The sequence below is a fragment of the Nematostella vectensis genome, chromosome 13 (genome assembly GCF_932526225.1).
Source record: "Nematostella vectensis chromosome 13, jaNemVect1.1, whole genome shotgun sequence".
Taxonomy (NCBI): Eukaryota; Metazoa; Cnidaria; class Anthozoa; order Actiniaria; family Edwardsiidae; genus Nematostella; species Nematostella vectensis.
The window spans coordinates 14,275,828-14,296,098 of record NC_064046.1 but is presented as its reverse complement, the minus strand read 5'-3'; the positions used below and the strand labels follow the sequence as shown (position 1 = coordinate 14,296,098).

The 20,271-nt window shown below is 37.9% G+C and overlaps 2 protein-coding genes across 4 annotated transcripts; one reads left to right on the top strand and one right to left on the bottom strand.

The window, feature by feature from the left end:
- Positions 1-15: 15 nt before the first annotated feature.
- Positions 16-7,843, top strand: LOC5504196 (GPI mannosyltransferase 1). Its single transcript, XM_001625080.3, has 4 exons — positions 16-768; positions 2,892-3,150; positions 3,562-3,663; positions 4,009-7,843. The coding sequence occupies exons 1-4, from the start codon at positions 26-28 to the stop codon at positions 4,174-4,176; spliced, it is 1,272 nt and encodes a 423-aa protein (XP_001625130.3). The 5' UTR covers positions 16-25; the 3' UTR covers positions 4,177-7,843.
- LOC5504212 lies at positions 3,932-20,264 on the bottom strand. 3 transcript variants are annotated; one of them, XR_007306370.1, is made up of 12 exons: positions 20,159-20,264; positions 18,572-18,739; positions 17,820-17,869; positions 17,676-17,737; positions 16,779-16,988; positions 10,116-10,382; positions 9,220-9,294; positions 9,022-9,062; positions 8,158-8,200; positions 7,993-8,071; positions 4,577-4,858; positions 3,932-4,540 (listed from the first exon to the last, which is right to left on the bottom strand). XR_007306370.1 is itself a non-coding variant. In XM_032372481.2 (11 exons), exons 2-11 carry the CDS (start codon positions 18,718-18,720, stop codon positions 4,659-4,661), a joined length of 1,176 nt encoding a protein of 391 aa, XP_032228372.2. In that variant the 5' UTR covers positions 18,721-18,739; positions 20,159-20,264; the 3' UTR covers positions 3,932-4,658. The 3 variants fall into 3 exon arrangements, 2 of the variants coding, with proteins under 2 accessions (XP_032228372.2, XP_032228373.2); XM_032372481.2 differs by having other exon boundaries at positions 3,932-4,858; XM_032372482.2 differs by having other exon boundaries at positions 3,932-4,858; positions 10,167-10,382; positions 20,159-20,263.
- Positions 20,265-20,271: the final 7 nt, after the last annotated feature.

Sequence of the window (20,271 nt, the reverse complement as noted above, 5' to 3'; positions counted from 1 at the left end):
TGCATTTTCACGGGTTGGCTGTGGTATGGACAATCCAAAATCCAAGATGGCGGCCACCATGGCTATTTTTTGGAACATCCATTTAACTTGTGCTGTTGCGTTTCTTGTGCGAATAGGGCTTATGGTGTACGGTGAATGGCAAGACAGGACCATGGCTGTCAAGTATACGGACATCGATTATCACGTATTCACGGATGCGGCAAGACATGTTTTTTACGGGCGATCGCCATACGAACGCGCCACCTATCGCTATACCCCTCTATTAGCCATGCTTCTAACGCCAAACATCTCGCTCAATATCGCATTCGGGAAGGTCCTCTTTATCCTCTTTGATATCTTGAGCGGATTCTTGATTTTTGCGATTCAAAAAGAGAGGGGGTTATCGTACAAAACTTGTGTTGTTAGTTCGTGGTTCTGGTTTTTTAACCCGATGCCAGCGACGGTTTCTTCCCGAGGCAACGCGGAATCCATCATGGCCGCCCTTGTGTTGATAACTCTTTACTTTGCTTTAAAGCGGAAGGAAGTGTTGACAGGGTTTTTTCTTGCCCTTGCCGTGCATTTTAAAATATTTCCTATAATTTATAGTCTGCCATTGTTTTTACTTATCGGAGAGCGTTGTCGTGATGCCAGTTTGTCGAAAAGCTGGTCAAATGGGGGGCTTGAGCTCTGTAAATCTTTGCTTGGGTATATCTTCCGGCCAGCAAGAGTCATCCTTGTCTTGGTGTGTGTGACGACACTTGTTGGACTTACATTGGGGCTTTACGTGAGGTAAACAGCGGCGGATCTAGAGGGAGGGTTTAGGGGGGTTTAAACCCCACCCCTCTTGGGCTGCCAGGAATCCATGTGACAAAAAATAATAACCCCTTTCCCCCTTTGTCACTGAAAAGTTCAACGAAAAGTTAGATCCACCTCTGAGTAAATGTATGCAGCTGCATACAGACAGACAGATTTTATTTATTGGTCCCTTGAAACAGTAAAGTTACATCGGTTAGTGACCAAAAAATTTAAAAAAAAGGTAAAATAGTACGTATATAAGACGTACAACAGCCAACAGCTATTATGTGATTGTTCTTAGTTTTAGTTTACATTGTATTTCCTTTCTTTCATTTTTTCTTTTTCTAAATCTTTTCTGATTGTTTTTAGTTACTACTTAGTTTTACATTGTATTTTCTTTTTTCTTTTTTTCTTCCCTTTTTTCCCCTTTCCTTTTTTTTTTTTTTTTTTTTTTTTTTTTGCTCTGCTTACTTCAGATTTCTATTGTGCTTTAGGTTTAATTTTTCATATTAGCGTTTCCCTTAGCTTGAAACATTTGGAAATGTACCTTGCGGCTATCCCTGCTAATTGAGTTGGCGGATTTATTAGTAAATTGAAAAGGCGTTTTTGTGTAATTTGATTGCGCTGCAAATTTTGGATAACTGAGTTTCGTAGCTCTTTGTATGTTTGGCATTGTACTAGAAAGTGAAATTCATTTTCCACGTCATTTTTGCATGTTGGGCAAATCCGATCTTTTTCCTTTGTGTAAGGCCTCGTGTGTCTGCCTTTCTCAATTTGCAATTGGTGATTACTTATTCTTAGTTTTGTTAGCGCAACTCTATGTTTCACATTAGGGATGGCTACAAGGTAATTCTCTAATTCATATTTGTCTTTAAAAGTTCTATAAGTTCTTAGTTTGTTCATTTCGTTACTGTTTTTCCTTTGGTCATTGAAAATTTCCCCATGCCATTTCTGAAAATACATATCATTAAGTCGTTTAGAGAAAATATCAAGGAACAATGTAGGGTCGGTTTCATTTTGATAGAGCCACATAAACCCAAAACCCGCTTTGAAAATTATTTCTTTTGTTTTGTGGGTCCAGTAGGACACGTGAGGGTTATTTACACACTCTGTATAAACTACTTTTGAGAGTGCCTTTCTTTTGACCGAAGGTTGGTCCAGTATTTTATGTTCCTATATGTTGCATTTATACAAAGAGGATATCTGCCTAGTTCCCCTCTGCACGCATTGTTCACAGCCGTTTTTCCAGTTCCTAGTAACATTTTACAGAATTTAAGATGTACTGATTCAAGCGGATCTCTATCATCAACACAGCTGCATACCCAGGATTAGCTGAGAGGGGGAGGGGGGGGTGTGCAGTCATAGAAATAATATAGAAAAAAAAGACATGAAAAATAAACACCTGCCCCAGAAGAAAATATAAGAAATATCTAAGGCTTTCCCCCCTGAACAAAGTTTTCTAGCTATGGACTTTGGTACTATCAAAAACTAGAAATTCATGCTTTGTTTTATTTTTCTTTAAATGTAGTATGCAGGTCTTAGACTTTTAGCAGATCCAGACTCAAAAAGAGAGGGTTGATATTACATAACCGAAATTCATCAAAACAAGGATTGTATTTTCTGGAAATTTGAAGTACATTTAGCATTACAGGCACTCTCCTGAAGAGTATCTCATTTCTGGAGATTTGTGTAGCAATTAAAAAAAGTTATTTCTTTGAAAGTTCTGGGATGCCAGGTTTGAATTGCAACATATAAATGAGATGAGCCTTTTCAACGAAACATGATATGAATTAAAAAGTCAGTGGAGATGTCTTATTAGGTGGACAACCTTTTTTTAAAGAATGTTGATCAACCACTCCTTTGTTATTGTTTATAATTGAAAATACAGCAGTTTAAAATAACAATCTATGAATAAAGATATCTTGGTTTTGTGGGGGTGAAAAAAAATTCATTAAGTCACACGGCACTCACCTTCACAGGTTATAAGACACCCTGCTGACTTCCCTCCTGTCATTAGCGTGATTTAATTACTACTTAAGCGAATGGCCTTCTTTAAGAGCAGCTGCATATCTCAGTGAGTAGAGTGTTCATATATTTGTCATTTTTTTGTTTTTCAGCTATGGGTTTGAGTTCCTGGAACATACCTACTTGTACCACGTTACCAGGACAGACTTAAAGCATAACTTCTCAGTGTACTTCTACATGTTGTATCTGACACAAGACATGCCCTGGTCAAGAGTGATTGGATTGCTTGCATTTGTTCCCCAGCTTGTTATGACTGTGTTTCTCGCCTTCAAATATTACAGGGATATATGCTTCTGTTGCCTGTTGCAAACCTTTGCTTTTGTCACCTTTAACAAAGTCTGCACGTCACAGGTAGGTTTGTTATCAGGTATAGGCAGAAATGAGAAAGGCATGTACACTATGATGGTTCTATAGATAGCCAGTTAGCATGCAATCATCACAGTTGTGAGGATTGCCTTTTTATCTCATTAGTTGGCTAGTGGAGTTCATGTCAGTCAAAAAGTCCATTCTCTGCAACAATGAGTGCAAAGATTGTGATTGGAACTGGATTAATGCTATGGTCTCTAGAACTCTTTTTAGACAACGAAATGCATCATACAGTATGTTCATAGATGTACCATTGCATACATTACTACTATAATTATCAATCCAAAGGAGGGGGGTAGGAGTGATTGGGGATGCTGGGGTTTAATGAACTCAATTATCACTTATTTTAGACAGGGAAATGCATCATATTGATCATGCATCATGTTGATATTTCAGTACTTCCTATGGTACTTGTGTCTACTCCCGCTGGCCGTTCCCTACATCAGGGTCAGTTTGAGTCGTGCCTTGGTTATGGCCATCTCTTGGTTTGCTGCTCAGGTAATCAGAAGATTTTACCCCCTTTATTTGCTTCTTCAGCCCACTGCTCATGGCTTACGTATGATAGCATCGATACTGGATGGGGAATTTTATCTTCTAGAGCATGAGAGATTATTTTCTTGACATTTTATGCAAGAGGGGGACAGGAGAGGGGGTGCCTTGGATTTTGTGCAATAGGAAAGATGGGCGGGGGGGGGGGGATATGCCCTTAGTTTACTTACTCAAAGTAACCCATTTCATCTTAGATTTGATACTCTCACAATCCATATGGAATTAAAAACTTTTATGCTTTATCAGTAAGACCTCTGAACTAATTTCTTTTTACTTATTTTTGTTTGTCAACAGGGTCTGTGGCTGCTGGCTGCCTATTATCTAGAATTCCAGGGATTCAACACCTTTATCTTTATCTGGCTGGCAAGCATTGTATTCTTTGTGGTCAATTTGTGGATTTTAGTTGAATTTATAAAGAGCTATCAGCCATTAACAAAATCAGACTCTAAAAAGTCTAATTAAAGTGCAAAAGGTCATTAATTAAAGAGGCATGCAATAGAAGTAAATAGTTATGTTTATAAGTATGCTGTGGTTTGGAAATATATTGAGCACAGTTGAAATTCTAAAGGTGATAGCCATTTTATTTAAAAGCCTAATAAAAATTTATGTATTATGTAGTTTTTTTAATATTTAAGAATAACTGATTCATGTAAACTTCTCTAAAGCATTTCTTGATAAAATCATGCAAACTAGATAAAATTGGTAATAACTGAGTATTTTGTAAAATTTATGTCACATGGAATATAACTAATCTTAGAAAGCTCATATTATTGTTCATAATCTTGTAATACAGTTTGGTTTGAGGATGTATTTTCAACAGCCTCAGCCTGCAAAAAGTGCTGAATGACTTCAGACAACACAGTCTTAGGGTGTGTGGATAATGAAAACCACTCTGTCATCTTGTATACAGCGTACGGTTGTGAAAATGCACAATGCTACATGTGTTAAACCATCCCTTGCCGTGAAATCCCCAGCCTATCTTGTAGGCCCTTGGTAGTTTTTCTAAGATCTCTCTCTATCAGTTCAAGCTGATGTCTGGTTCTTGACGTGTCAAATGCTGGTGGCGGTTTCACAGTCCTCGCTTTTGCCAGGTGTGCAGAAACTGGTCGAGGTTTCTTGCCACTCTCTGGGCGGTCACGCCGAACTAAAATAATAATTAAAATCATCAAGTTGCTGAATATTAGTAGGGTAAAATGTTGTATGTAAATGTATCAATCAGAATTGAAAGGCTAAAAATGAGAAACAAAACAGATGCATGTGAACATCCGAAAAAGGGGTCAAACACTGAAAATGGCCAGGGACAATGCGAAAGTGCAATGGGAAAGTGAAGAACTAAGTGTGCATGGTTACTGGATGGATAGTACATAACCAATAAAACAAAGAATTATGCCTACAGAAAATGAGCAGATGCGCGAGAACAAAAAGAATTCAAGAATTGCGCTTAGATATTAAGCGACGTGCATGAATTATAAAGGGACAACAAGCGTAAAAAGTAAACAGGTGCGCGTGAATGACCAGACTCGTGATTAAACAGGTGCGCGTGAATGATCAGACTCGTGATTAAACAGGTGCGCGTGAATGATCAGACTCGTGATTAAACAGGTGCGCGTGAATGATCAGACTCGTGATTAAACAGGTGCGCATGAATGATCAGACTCGTGATTAAACAGGTGGGCGTGAATGATCAGACTCGTGATTAAACAGGTGCGCGTGAATGATCAGACTCGTGATTAAACAGGTGCGCATGAATAATCAGACTCGTGATTAAACAAATGCGCGTGAATGATCAGACTCTTGATGAAACAGGTGCGCGTGAATGATCAGACTCGTGATTAAACGCATGTGAACAATTAGAATTATGATGAAACAACGAGAAGACGCATGTGAACAATCAGAATTGTGATGAAACAACGAGAAGAAGTGTGTGAACAATTAGAATTATGATGAAACAACGAGAAGGCGCATGTGAACAATTAGAATTGTGATGAAACAACGAGAAGATGTGTGTGAACAATTAGGATTATGATGAAACAACGAGAAGACGCATGTGACCAATTAGAATTGCGATGAGACAACGAGAAGATGTGTGTAAACAATTAGGATTATGATGAAACAACGAGAAGACGTGTGTGTACAATCAGAATTGTGATGAAACAACGAGAAGACGTGTGTGAACAATTAGAATTGTGATGAAACAACGAGAAGGCGCATGTGAACAATTACGATTATGATGAAACAACGAGAAGACGCATGTGAACAATTAGAATTGTGATGAAACAACGAGAAGGCGCATGTGAACAATTAGGATTATGATGAAACAACGAGAAGACGTGTGTGTACAATCAGAATTGGAATGAAACAACGAGAAGACGTATGTGAACAATTAGAATTAAGATGAAACAACAAGAAGACGCATGTGACCAATTAGAATTGTGATGAGACAACGAGAAGACGTGTGTGAATAATTAGAATTATGATGAAACAACGAGAAGACGCATGTGACCAATTAGAATTGTGATGAGACAATGAGAAGACGTGTGTGAATAATTAGAATTATGATGAAACAACGAGAAGACGTGTATGAACAATCAGAATTGTGATGAAACAACGAGAAGACGTGTGTGAACAATCAGAATTGTGATGAAACAGTGAGAAGACGTATTTGAACAATCAGAATTGTGATAAAACAACGAGAAGACGAGTGTAAACAATCAGAATTGCGATAAAACAACGAGAAGACGCGTGTGAACAATCAGAATTGTGATGAAACAACGAGAAGACGCATGTGAACAATAAGAATTGTAGCCTGAGTATCAGGCGATTTTATTTTTCAAAAGTTGGAAAGGAAAAATAAAAGTACGCCTGACACAAATACTAGACGCGACGCCTGCCGCCCCTTTTCAGGCCACTGCCAAAATACGTCGGCTGTCAATTTCCCAATGACTCGCGTGGTGGCATAATTGAATGCCCAAATCATATTATAATCAACAATTAAAGTAAAAAAAAAATACATTGGTGCTATATGCAAGGGTAATAATTTTAGTAACGACGAACCCCAGTGAGGGTTACTTTATGCTAAATGATTTGAAACGCAAAGATAGTTCACGGCTCAGACGTGTGTAAACAATTAGAATTATGATGAGACAACGAGAAGACGCATGTGAACAATTAGAATTGTGATGAAACAACGAAAAGACGCATGTGAACAATTAGAATTATGATTAAACAACGAGAAGACGTGTGTGAACAATCAGAATTGTGATGAAACAACGAGAAGACGCATGTGACCAATTAGAATTGTGATGAGACAACGAGAAGACGTGTGTGAACAATTAAAATTATGATGAACCAATGAGAAGACGTGTATGAACAATCAGAATTGTGATGAAACAACGAGAAGACGAGTGTAAACAATCAGAATTGCGATAAAACAACGAGAAGACGCATGTGAACAATTAGAATTATGATGAAACAACGATAAGACAAGTGTGAACAATCAGAATTGTGATGAAACAACGAGAAGGCGCATGTGAACAATTAGAATTATGATGAAACAACGAGAAGACGTGTGTGAACAATCAGAATTGTGATGAAACAACGAGAAGACGCATGTGACCAATTAGAATTGTGATGAGACAACGAGAAGACGTGTGTGAACAATTAAAATTATGATGAACCAATGAGAAGACGTGTATGAACAATCAGAATTGTGATGAAACAACGAGAAGACGAGTGTAAACAATCAGAATTGCGATAAAACAACGAGAAGACGCATGTGAACAATTAGAATTATGATGAAACAACGATAAGACAAGTGTGAACAATCAGAATTGTGATGAAACAACGAGAAGACCCATGTGACCAATTAGAATTGTGATGAGACAACGAGAAGACGTGTGTGAACAATTAGAATTGTGATGAAACAATGAGAAAACGTGTGTGAACAATCAGAATTGTGATTTAATAAGGGACTGAGCGTAGTTTATTAGTAAAACTTATATATAGCAGAGTCACATTGATGTTCAACTGTACTTATTTTTAGTATTAACTGTAGTATTCAAGGATCCGGAGTAAATATGAAAATATTACCAATAAAGGAATGAGCGATTTTCGCCTTTCTTTAGAAGTAGCAACAGTTACCGCACAATCCAAAATGACTTCGGGACTGCGAAATTATATGGATTTCGTGGGCTCAACGCCACGCCTGATAACAGGTTAAACCGGTTAATCAGTAGAGTGCATACAGTATGTATCTAACAAAGTGGCCACACTACGTACATGTGTCCCTGCTGCCGTGTCCCGCGGTCTTCGGTCTAGGTTTGCTAGGAGACCCATCAGCTGTCTGCGATCGAACGTGCTAGACACACAAGAGGCGCATGTAACAGGAACCTTTTTATTTCGAAAGAAAATAGAAAATGAAATAGATAACAAGAGAGTACAAACCTTATTAGTCTTGCCTGAATTAATTCGCATTTGAGTTCCGTCACTGTTGAAAGAAAAGTCTGGATTAATATTGTTTAGTAGCGGATCCAGGGGAAGGGTTTAGGGGATTTAAACCCCCCTTTGGGATGCCAAAGGAAAGTGAAAAGATGTCATAAAGAGGACTCATCTAAGGTACATGCCTTTATCAATCTTTTTTGTTGCATTTCTTTATAACAATGTGCCCAGAAAAAAGGGGAAGTTACCAGTGTCAGCATCACTTGAAAAAGCATCTCCTTCTTGGGGAACACCCTGATTGGTGTACATTTTATTGACAAAACCGCATTGTTGCCAATTAACTTCCGGAGCGGCAACCGAAAACTCAAAAGACAATCTATCAGAATCTAGTAGAATCTGCGCAATTAAGCAGGCCATCCGCTCTAAATTATCAGTTGCATCCTCGGAGAAACTACCCATAGACACACTGCTTTTACAATTTTAAAATGTATTTTCGCGTTTTCCGTTAAAAATCATCTGAAATTGTTACGTAATCTACCTTAAGTAAACTGGTGACAATTATCCCTCTGTCGGTTAGCCAACCTTCCCCCCCTCCCTCAGCAAAAAGCTATATCTGCCCTGTTGTTACAGCACTGTGGTTCTGTTAACAAACATCGGAGACGGCCCATTTTAATATATTTTTGTTACTTTGATACTCGAGACAAAGACATGAAAGTTGTCTACTGTATATAGAGCTGAAGCAATGAATTTTGGTTAAGCAACACGCTCCGAAAAGTACCCCTCTTTCGACTCAATAACAAGCGCCCAGGGCGCTAGAATAAGCATCTAAGGAATTTTACCAAGAAAAGTTAAAGTACATCAAGATTTTACCTTGTGGCATTTGGATGTTTTCGAGTATTCTCATCAGAAAACTGAAAACACAACACAAATAGACAATAAGGTGTCCTCAAACTGTTGTACAAAACATGGATTCAATTCAGTTTGCAAACAGGTTCTCTGGACGTATTACTATGTGGGACACCTGTGTGGAGGCTTGGTTACCAGGTGTTATTTGTTTCGTATACACACCTGATTGGCTGTGGTGCCGCCTTTAGACATGTGATGCGTGGTTGTCGCTTCGAGGTCAACAACTTCATTTGCTCCCTACAAACAAAACAAAGCAATGAGCTTTCATTTAGTCACAGATGCTTGGCTTCGGGCGAGACCAATTTTTCCAAATAAAATGATTTTATGAGTCGACTAGGGGTCCATGACGCTTGACATTAGTTAAAGTTCTTGTCTCATTTGTTTTAAATGGTTGACTCCGCATGGTAAACTTTGTATTGGTGGTCACGGTAGCGCGCGTCGGATGGCAAACTTTGTATTGGTGGTCACAGTAGCGCGCGTCGGATGGCAAACTTTGTATTGGTGGCCACGGTAGCGCGCGTCGGATGGCAAACTTTGTATTGGTGGTCACAGTAGCGCGCGTCGGATGGCAAACTTTGTATTGGTGGTCACGGTAGCGCGCGTCGGATGGTACACTTTGTATTGGTGGTCACGGTAGCGCGCGTCGGATGGCAAACTTTGTATTGGTGGTCACGGTAGCGCGCGTCGGATGGTAAACTTTGTATTGGTGGTCACGGTAGCGCGCGTCGGATGGTAAACTTTGTATTCTTGGTCACCGTAGCGTGCGTCACACTGTGAGTTTGACGCTGAATAAAACGTCTTAAAAAATTCGAAGCTTTAATTTAGGAGATGTTAGTAAATACTAAGTAAGACAGGATCGAACAATTGTCACAGAACTATGCAAAAAAGTACAAGTACGAAACTGGTAAAAAAAATTCTAAGCAAAGAACTAAGGATCCTTAAAGTAATTTGCGTTACTTTTAATAAGTAACAAGTTAATCAAAAAAGGAGTTATTTCCGTATAATGGGGTACATAGAGGAGCCGAGGCGTATCTAAGCCTACGTGTTTAGCCACTTACTCGCAAATGACTTGTTCCGCGAGTAACGGCTACACGTAGGCTAGGTCGTACCTCATGCGCGACTGGTTTTCTCGTCACCGGCTTGACAAACAGTGCATCCCCGGCCACGAGCTCTCTCTCAGGATGAACGCTCTCTTGTAATGGGTGGTGGTGCACACGTGACTGTGGTGGGTGTTTGCGCGAGTACTGGGTACGTAACTCTTGTCTCTGCTTCTCCATCTGCTCTCGGCGCTCCTTCCTTTGTCGCATTTCTTCTTGCTCTTTGGCCTGAAGAGGATTCAAGAATGTCGATCACCTTTGTTTTTGTTTAAAATTGAAAATGTAGCGGTTTATTCGCAAGAAAACTTCGAAATAACAATCTACGAATAAAGTCTGATATGTTATTGACGATATTTGATTGAAAATATCTTGGTTACTTGCTTGAATTACCCGAATGGAAATGGGTGCTTTAAGTCACTCGGCATTGAGGAGGAGCATAAAATGGCGGCGTGATTGGCCTGTTTTAAAGAGTTTCTGTCAGCTTTTGTACTTCATCCAAAGCAGTTCTACCCTTAACTCGAACATACCGCCAACCTACGGGAAGGAATATTTATTCTATCTCCTCCCTGCAATTTTGCATATAATATTACCCGATATCTCAACAAACCAATTTACCAAAGCCGTTTATTTTGCTTTTCAACTTGTTTTATATATCATACTGTACATTCCTATTTATTGACTGTTATAATTATGTTTTAGAAACACATTTGACAGAGAACACCTGCATTCATCTTTACAAGAACCACGCCCCCTTGGACCCACGCCCCCTCCCCCTGGGAATACAACTTAAAAGATTTGTATTACGGATTCACCCCCGGGTTGACAATACTGCAAAATAGGACAAAATTAAATTAAAACTGCGCATGTGTCAGGTTTACAATTGATCAACTTAATTATTAGTCTTCTTAATGAACTAATACATATTCCTTAAGGATAAACTGGATGATGAACTGTATACTTTAGAGCTCCAAAATATAGGAAAGTTTTGTTAATCTCCGACAGCTTTTACAGCGTTCTGTATTAAACATTACAATAATTCATAGTATTTACCATACTTTATTAAATTAGGAATACAAAAACGTACCCGTAAACAACGTATAGTCCCTATCATATGAAAAATCAACCAACTTTAAATTGTAATTCACTTGAAGCAAACATTAATAACTTTAATGCATTATCATAATTCATTTTTCAACTTTAGAAGCTGCAAAGAATTTTAATAAAGACTATTTATCTATCTATCCCTGAGGGGCTTTTGCTATTACGATCTACAAACACCTGTCTAGGTGATCCTATGACTGCATGAGCGAATGTAATTCAGAACGCTTTCAAAAGGAGAACACATTTGGACGGACACGACGTTAGTTTTATCGGCACCAAAAAGTTTTGAACATTTGCAAGATGACAAAAGGGAATAACTTTTCGGGAAAAACCACACCAGCAGGCTTTCCTTTTGCGATTTCTCAACCAATTTATATCTCCGAGGCCTGTGTAATCTTCATTGGAAACTCTCTAGCTCTGGCAGTTTTCCTGAGCAAGACATTTCGTGTCAAGAAGTCGAGTTATCTTCTCATCAACCAGACTGTTGCTGATCTGTTGGTTGGATTGACGATATGTATATTAGCTGCTAACATTTCGGAAAATTACAAGCAACATTTTTTATATAAAGGAAGCCAGATAGTTTTGAATCTCTGTATTGGTACCTCGGTGCTTTCTTTCACATCTATCGCTATGGAGAGAGGGTATGCGATCCTAGCGCCATTTAAACACCGTCTCCTAGGAAGCAAGGCATACTTCATTGCTATACTCTTAACGTGGATTTCATCGCTTTTATTTAACATTGAAACTACATTCAAAAAACCTAATAACGTCGCTAAAACAATCAAGTTGGCTTGTTGAATTATATGTACGTTCATCGTATTTTTTTGCTATCTAGCAATTTGGATAAAGGTGAAATTTTTTACTCCTTTGCGGAATGCACGTCGTGATGCGAGTAATACCAAACTGACAATCACACTTTCTTTGGTCACTCTGGCCTCGTTAATCTGCTCTCTTCCATATAACCTTTTTTTTATATATTCATTTTTGTCTAATCAAAACACTGAAACTACAAAAACACTAGAATCGGGCTTTCTCCTGGTATTTTACCTCAACTCCTTTGTGAATGTTCTGGTTTATTCAATAAGAATGGACGAGTTTAGACAGGGGATGAATAAGCTTTTGACAACGAGTTGTTTGTGTCGACAGAGTGCATCCCCAGTCCGTAGAACTCAGCAGTCGACAGAACGTTTCCCACCGTCAGTTATCATGATGAACGATGTCTCGCCAGGACTAGATGGGGTCCCTAGTCCCCCAAACCACTATGAGGGTACAGATCAACCATCTCTTGGAATCGAGAATGCAGTATCACTAGATCCCATAGATGTTGTACAGAAACTAAATGAAAAACGGTATTGAATGTGGATGAAATTGCAGTAATACTTGGTCCCGTAGACTTTATGAAGGTGGATAAACTATGTATGATACTCGAACATCTTGGAATCGTGAAAATGCCGTATTACTAAGCCAAGAAAACAAGTCTAACCGAGAAGGAAGTGGAGGAAGTGTTCAAACGAAATAAATTTGTAAGGGTTTTGTTATTAGACAATCTAAAAAAAATAACATCTTGTGATCGTCACTAATTGAAGAACAGGAGTGATCTTAAGATTAATATTAATCCATTAATATTAATGGCGTTAAGATCTTCTAACGAAGGAAATAAAGCGAATAATAAAAAAAAGAAAGGCCGTCGTAAAAAAACAGTGTTCATGGCCAAGATCACAGGCCGAGAATTTTAGAACTACAAGGAGCGAAATATAATAGTTCAAGTAAACATGTAATATACACGAGCTAAAAAGGAGAAACAGATTTGCAAGTTGCATCAAATACGGGGCAAAATAATGCCATGATGATGGCCTATAATGAAGCAACCGACATACAAAAGTTCTTGCATTTCGTATCCAACCCCACATCATGTTTCGTGTTTGTCCACGCCTAAAGGACGAGGAAACACCAGGTACATATATTGCTGTCCACTAGCTTGGCGTTTATCTCCAACAGCGCAGTGTTGATTATCTCGCAATCTTGCTCAAAATAACGTCAAACAGATCGTTTCTGTCTGACAAAGCACACCCCAACACTAGGAAACTGAGTAATAAACAAGTGATTTGGAAAAGTGAAATTAATACTCCTACTCATTTGAAAAGATCAACACTACCCCCTAATGTGTGACTTCTTATCGCAGTAAAGAGTTTATCAAAGGCTGCCGGGTTGACTAGACATTGAAAGTAAAATTAAACGGACTGTATAATATGTCCACATAGAGATCGCGTAGAATTTTTTTCTCAAGGAAAACAAAGCAAAAGCAAGTTTCCCTTATGATTTCTATAATAAAGGTTTTTAAACTTTAAAAAGTCAGTATCAAGGCTGAAAAAATGAGCTGTCTGTAAACGTTTTTTTACTCTATTAGATTGCTTTTTAATAAAAATTTATTGAGATGGCGTTTGAAATGTCTTTCAGAAAGCATCTCAAATCTATCAAATGAAATGCTAATATGCTCCCTATATTATCTGTTTGGAAAAAAATTTAATTAATTCACTAGTATCGTTAAAGACTTCCTCTATTTTCTCTTTTGTTGATAACTGAAAAGGATGTCTTTGTTGATAACTGAAAAGGATGTCTTTGTTGATAACTGGAAAGGATGTCTTTGTTGATAACTGAAAAGGATGTCTTTGTTGATAACTGGAAAGGATGTCTTTGTTGATAACTGGAAAGGATGTCTTTGTTGATAACTGGAAAGGATGTCTTTGTTGATAACTGGAAAGGATGTCTTTGTTGATAACTGGAAAGGATGTCTTTGTTGATAACTGGAAAGGATGTCTTTGTTGATAACTGGAAAGGATGTCTTTGTTGATAACTGAAAAGGATGTCTTTGTTGATAACTGGAAAGGATGTCTTTGTTGATAACTAAAAAGGATGTCTTTGTTGATAATTGAAAAGGATGTCTTTGTTGATAACTGAAAAGGATGTCTTTGTTGATAACTGGAAAGGATGTCTTTGTTGATAACTGGAAAGGATGTCTTTGTTGATAACTGGAAAGGATGTCTTTGTTGATAACTGGAAAGAATGTCTTTGTTGATAACTGGAAAGGATGTCTTTGTTGATAACTGGAAAGGATGTCTTTGTTGATAACTGGAAAGGATGTCTTTGTTGATAACTGGAAAGGATGTCTTTGTTGATAACTGGAAAGGATGTCTTTGTTGATAACTGAAAAGGATGTCTTTGTTGATAACTGAAAAGGATGTCTTTGTTGATAACTGGAAAGGATGTCTTTGTTGATAACTGGAAAGGACGTCTTTGTTGATAACTGGAAAGGATGTCTTTGTTGTTAACTGGAAAGGATGTCTTTGTTGTTAACTGGAAAGGATGTCTTTGTTGATAACTGGAAAGGATTTCTTTGTTGATAACTGGAAAGGATGTCTTTGTTGATAACTGGAAAGGATGTCTTTGTTGATAACTGGAAAGGATGTCTTTGTTGATAACTGGAAAGGATGTCTTTGTTGATAACTGGAAAGGATGTCTTTGTTGATAACTGGAAAGGATGTCTTTGTTGATAACTGGAAAGGATGTCTTTGTTGATAACTGGAAAGGATGTCTTTGTTGATAACTGGAAAGGATGTCTTTGTTGATAACTGGAAAGGATGTCTTTGTTGATAACTGGAAAGGATGTCTTTGTTGATAACTGAAAAGGATGTCTTTGTTGATAACTGGAAAGGATGTCTTTGTTGATAACTAAAAAGGATGTCTTTGTTGATAATTGAAAAGGATGTCTTTGTTGATAACTGAAAAGGATGTCTTTGTTGATAACTGGAAAGGATGTCTTTGTTGATAACTGGAAAGGATGTCTTTGTTGATAACTGGAAAGGATGTCTTTGTTGATAACTGGAAAGAATGTCTTTGTTGATAACTGGAAAGGATGTCTTTGTTGACAACTGGAAAGGATGTCTTTGTTGATAACTGGAAAGGATGTCTTTGTTGATAACTGGAAAGGATGTCTTTGTTGATAACTGGAAAGGATGTCTTTGTTGATAACTGAAAAGGATGTCTTTGTTGATAACTGAAAAGGATGTCTTTGTTGATAACTGGAAAGGATGTCTTTGTTGATAACTGGAAAGGATGTCTTTGTTGTTAACTGGAAAGGATGTCCTTGTTGTTAACTGGAAAGGATGTCTTTGTTGATAACTGGAAAGGATTTCTTTGTTGATAACTGGAAAGGATGTCTTTGTTGATAACTGGAAAGGATGTCTTTGTTGATAACTGGAAAGGATGTCTTTGTTGATAACTGGAAAGGATGTCTTTGTTGATAACTGGAAAGGATGTCTTTGTTGATAACTGGAAAGGATGTCTTTGTTGATAACTGGAAAGGATGTCTTTGTTGATAACTGGAAAGGATGTCTTTGTTGATAACTGGAAAGGATGTCTTTGTTGATAACTGGAAAGGATGTCTTTGTTGATAACTGGAAAGGATGTCTTTGTTGATAACTGGAAAGGATGTCTTTGTTGATAACTGAAAAGGATGTCTTTGTTGATAACTGGAAAGGATGTCTTTGTTGTTTTGTTGTGCATTCAGAAGGTTGAGATTCCCTTGCATTTTTCTTTGAGATTATCTTTTTTAATCAACCTTAATATAGTTTATAACTATTTATTCCAAAGATATGAGTCAAAAAAAGTTAATACCTCACTCTAAGTTGACCATGACATATCAAATTTAGGTGGATTTCTTAAGGATGACAAACATTGTTGAATAAAGTAATAGTTAACACATTACAGTCCCCACTAATTCAATTTGGTGATGCTTGAAAATAACCAATCACCAAGTCGGGTCGGCCCCAACATCCCAACCCCCCCCCCCCCCCACCTACTGGCCTGACAAGAACAAAGAGAACAATGCAACCCTTATCTAATACCCGTTTTTTTCTATACTATGAAAGGGAGACAATAGGGGTCTTTTCTGAAAATGGAGAATGAAATTTTGTCACAACTTTGGCCTCAAAGAATCAGGTCACGAGAAGAACAACTTTCCCTAATGGCAAAGTACAGCACAAACAAAAAACTAAAACATTGTGAGTGTTATGAAACTTAGGCTAGCAGCTAAAGCCTGAAGTATTTTTATGTAAAATTTGCACAGCAATTTTTAGGATCACCTCATGACTGAGGACAGAAATACAAGCAAGCTAAAAATACAAAAAGAAATATCTGGAAAAAATATGTCACTATAATGGACACTAAATTATAGTTCCAGGGATTTTCACAATTGTCATGGGTGTAGCCGTGATTTTTAATAGCATAGGGCCTAAAAAGCACTTTATAAACCATTTGCTGTATGTGGCCGCTAGAAGGGGGTTTGTGGTGAGCCCCTTGGGCCCTCCCCCTGAATTTGCCCCATGGTATTAACAGTTAACGGTGTATATGAAAACAATATATGTACTCATTTGTAAATGAAGTGCCGGTGAAATAGTGCCAGTTTATGTACTCATTTGTAAATGAAGTGCCGGTGAAATAGTGCCAATAAGGTGATAGTTTCACCTGTAGTAGTTGCAGGGTGTTGGTCCTGAGCAGCGTCATGTTAGCCTGGTGGTGCATGACATCCTTGTGAGATGACAACTGCTCGTCAAGGTACCCCTCCCTGTCCTGAAGGTACATAAGCTGCGAGGCCCTAAGCTCTAGTTCCTCCTCACGGTACATCCTGTTCAACAGCCCAATACAGAGCATGGCCCAGTTATTGACGGCACGAGACTAGGGAAAGTCAGTACATAGTGTAAACGCCTTGAAGAACAAGGGATTAATGTCACAAAACAGCATGATAAACAGATACATCTCATTTAAGCCATACGGTCTATTAATTAGTGATTCTTCAATGTCTCTTCATTGGACAAGGGGCCATGTCATGCCTTTTGAAAAACTCCAAACACTCAAAAGTTTGTCAATAATATCCCTGGTGTATGACTTGTGCACATCAAATTTTCAGCCATACTTTCCTCACCTTTCCTCTGTTGATTAGCTATTTACAGGAAAGTGGATGGGCTAAAACAAGAGTTTCAAGAAGAGGAAGACTAGCAAACTTATTTCCCTACCGTACAGTATTGCTTCACACCTTTCTATTATTAGATGAAATAGGGAAAACTATCAGGTACACAGTCTTGGTGGAGTGTATGATGAACTACACAAAACTGTTGTTGTGTTCTTATTTATCTTAAATTGACTCCCTCGGGCTTTCTTTATTATACATTTGCATTACAATTAAAAAAATAACCATTCAAAAGCATTAGCTTGATCTTTGGCCTAACAAAAAAAAATTGCAAAAGAAATAGTGGATATGCTGATGCAAATGTTGTTTATATTTTCCGAGCTCTATATATTTTCTCCAATGGCAAAATGGCACCTGACAGAGTATCTTCCATCAATTTATCAATCACTACCCACCTTTGGAACTGCTGTTATTGCATTCCTTTCTTCCATCGTCTTGATGTCTGGTGGGGCAACACCTGCTCATAGAGAGGAAAAGGTTCAGGGATTATCTATAGAGAGAGAGAGTGACAAGGGAGTTTCTACTACTAGAATACTTACCTACTATATTTGCAACATGGATTGAAGCAACTTGATCACCAGACCAAGACCTTCAAACAGAAAATAAACAAACATTGCAAAACAAAGATTGCAAAAACCATGTTAAACATTTCCTGTGTTTATAGAAAAAGTGTTTTTGTTCTTCTGTCAATTAAAATCACAAACCAAAAACCAAACCAAACATATTTTATTAGCACCCTCTATTATACAGATATTACTTATTAAATAAGAAAAGGAGAAAAATAAATATAATTTTTATAATTGGGCACCAGCCGCATTAAGAAATAGCATAGCTAATCGAGCTTAAGCGGCTAGGTCAAGCGGAAAATTGCATGGGTAAACAACATGATACATCAATATAATATCAATACAAACAGAAACGAAAAACAAACGACAATAGATGCACGCACAAGAACAAAACACGCACAAGCAAGGGGAGGTCGATTATAGGGATCATTTATATATAGGAGAGAATCTTAAGTTTGTGAATTACAACAATAATAGAGTTAGCTTTTGTAACGATCTAAAAGAGAGCTGATCGTTAGTGTCTTGAAACTGGAGCGAGATTTAGATTTATAATCATCCTGAATATCGTTCCAGATTTTTACACCAAGAAAGCGAATGTTAAATTTGCCATAGTTAAATTTAACATTCGCTTTCTTGGTGTAAAATGAAATCACCTAGTGCATTAAAATCGAATCTTTTGTACTATTAAATGCATGAGAGTAAAGTTTTAGTACTAAAATATTTACCTGCGCACAAGATAAATCAGACATTGGAGCTGATCCTTGACTTTCTGTGTCTCTGTCTTACAAAGCAGCAGCTCCTGCCGGAGCTTAGACACTAAATCTCTCAAGGCAACACACTCTTGCGCAGTGGCTCTATGGCTTTCCTTGCTCATCCCTTTACTGTGTCAAAGCCTATGGCAGGAAATAACAAAAAAATATTATATGATTTATAAAGTATAATATTATGATATAAATAAGGCAAGGGTAAACAAATTTTGCTTATTGATTCAGAGCAGTTCTACGGGAAGGGGTGCCCCCTTTAAAAAAAAATGTAGGATGTCTAATATCCACAAATTTACATCCCCTAAGGGAAAGTTCATTTATCATCCCGAGGGGGAAAGCATGAGGATACTGTGGGGGGGCCTTGAGAAATATTTTTGAGGTCTAAAGGGGGGGGGGGGGCATCCAAGATATATGAATTCTTAAAAAGGGGGTCACTGATTTCTTTGGGTGTTGTCACATATATAATTTGACCAAGTGTCAAATCAGGCTTCTTGGTTCAACGAGTCTCGGTTTGGGGGCAGTTATTTAAGGGTCTGATGCTATAAGCGCTCACTATTCGTCATCAACATCCACGGTAATGTCTGTCTTCCTCTCTCTCTCTCTTTTCTTTCTGGTGCTTCACTTTTCTCACAAGGAGAAGAACCTTTTTGCTTCTTCTGTGTCATATATAGAATCAACCATTATCAGGTTGACAACCTAGATTTAGTCGCACCTTTGAAAAATTAAGTGACTTTTTCTGAATTAATATTTTCAGCTAATCTCTTGCTCGCGTTCCTTTGACAATGTTCCTTTCTTTGTTCCTTTCTTTGTTCTTTTTTTCTTCAGTTTTCTGGAGGGGTGGGGGAGGGGGGGGCACTGGAAATATGGGGCAAGCATAAAGGGGGGCATGGAAAATTGTGTTCCTCCTTAAGGGGGGGGGGGGCAACTAATTTTATCCCTTACTTTTATCAAAATCCTCACGCCCCCCCTCGGGATAATATAATAAATGAACTTTCCCTAACATATATTATCTTATATTAGTGTTCTCTCCCTTCTCTATAGATGGAATGATGAGGGATAAATGGCCGTACCATTTCTATAAAGTCTACCTTTTTAACAGGGCAGAGCACCTATAGTGCTTGGTGTAATTAAAGATATTTGATATAATCAGATTTGATACCAAGATAAATAATGTTTTCTTGTTTGAATTTCAAACCCATAGCTTATAGGCATAGGATTTGCTATGTTTACAAACAATATTGGGCAAATAATTTCACCAAATAATTACCCGAAAGCTTTTACCTGGTATGATAGTTACTTCTAAAGCCAACAATTTAATGATCAACATTAAGCAGACATTATCGAATGCATAAACCCAAAAATACTCAAATAGTATTATTTGACAAGATAACAAACTTATTGCGCCGTCATTTCAGCTTGGGACAAACCTCTACCCAATCTAAGTTTAAGGATCTGTTTGTACAAGAATGGAATCATTTTAGAGAGGAAAAGCCTTTAAATACGATTCCATAAAAGGTATTTATCATATGTGTGTGTGATTGTGATTACCTGCTCCGTCTATGTAGCAAGGATTACAAGCGACATTCGTTTACAAGTTGTCACAAACTTTGAGAACTTACTAAAAAGTAACACCGCTGAACAGAAGACATTTGACCAATCAG

Excerpts from the sequence above, each read along its gene's own strand:
- LOC5504196 (XM_001625080.3), top strand. The coding sequence starts at position 26 with ATGGACAATCCAAAATCCAAGATGGCGGCCACCATGGCTATTTTTTGG. Across the intron at positions 769-2,891 it reads ACATTGGGGCTTTACGTGAG|CTATGGGTTTGAGTTCCTGG; the intron begins GTAAACAGCGGC and ends TTTGTTTTTCAG. Across the intron at positions 3,664-4,008 it reads TCTCTTGGTTTGCTGCTCAG|GGTCTGTGGCTGCTGGCTGC; the intron begins GTAATCAGAAGA and ends GTTTGTCAACAG.
- LOC5504212 (XM_032372481.2), bottom strand. The coding sequence starts at position 18,720 with ATGAGCAAGGAAAGCCATAGAGCCACTGCGCAAGAGTGTGTTGCCTTG. Across the intron at positions 17,870-18,571 it reads CTGATTTATCTTGTGCGCAG|GTCTTGGTCTGGTGATCAAG; the intron begins GTAAATATTTTA and ends TTCTGTTTGAAG. Across the intron at positions 10,383-16,778 it reads ACACCCTGCAACTACTACAG|GCCAAAGAGCAAGAAGAAAT; the intron begins GTGAAACTATCA and ends AATCCTCTTCAG.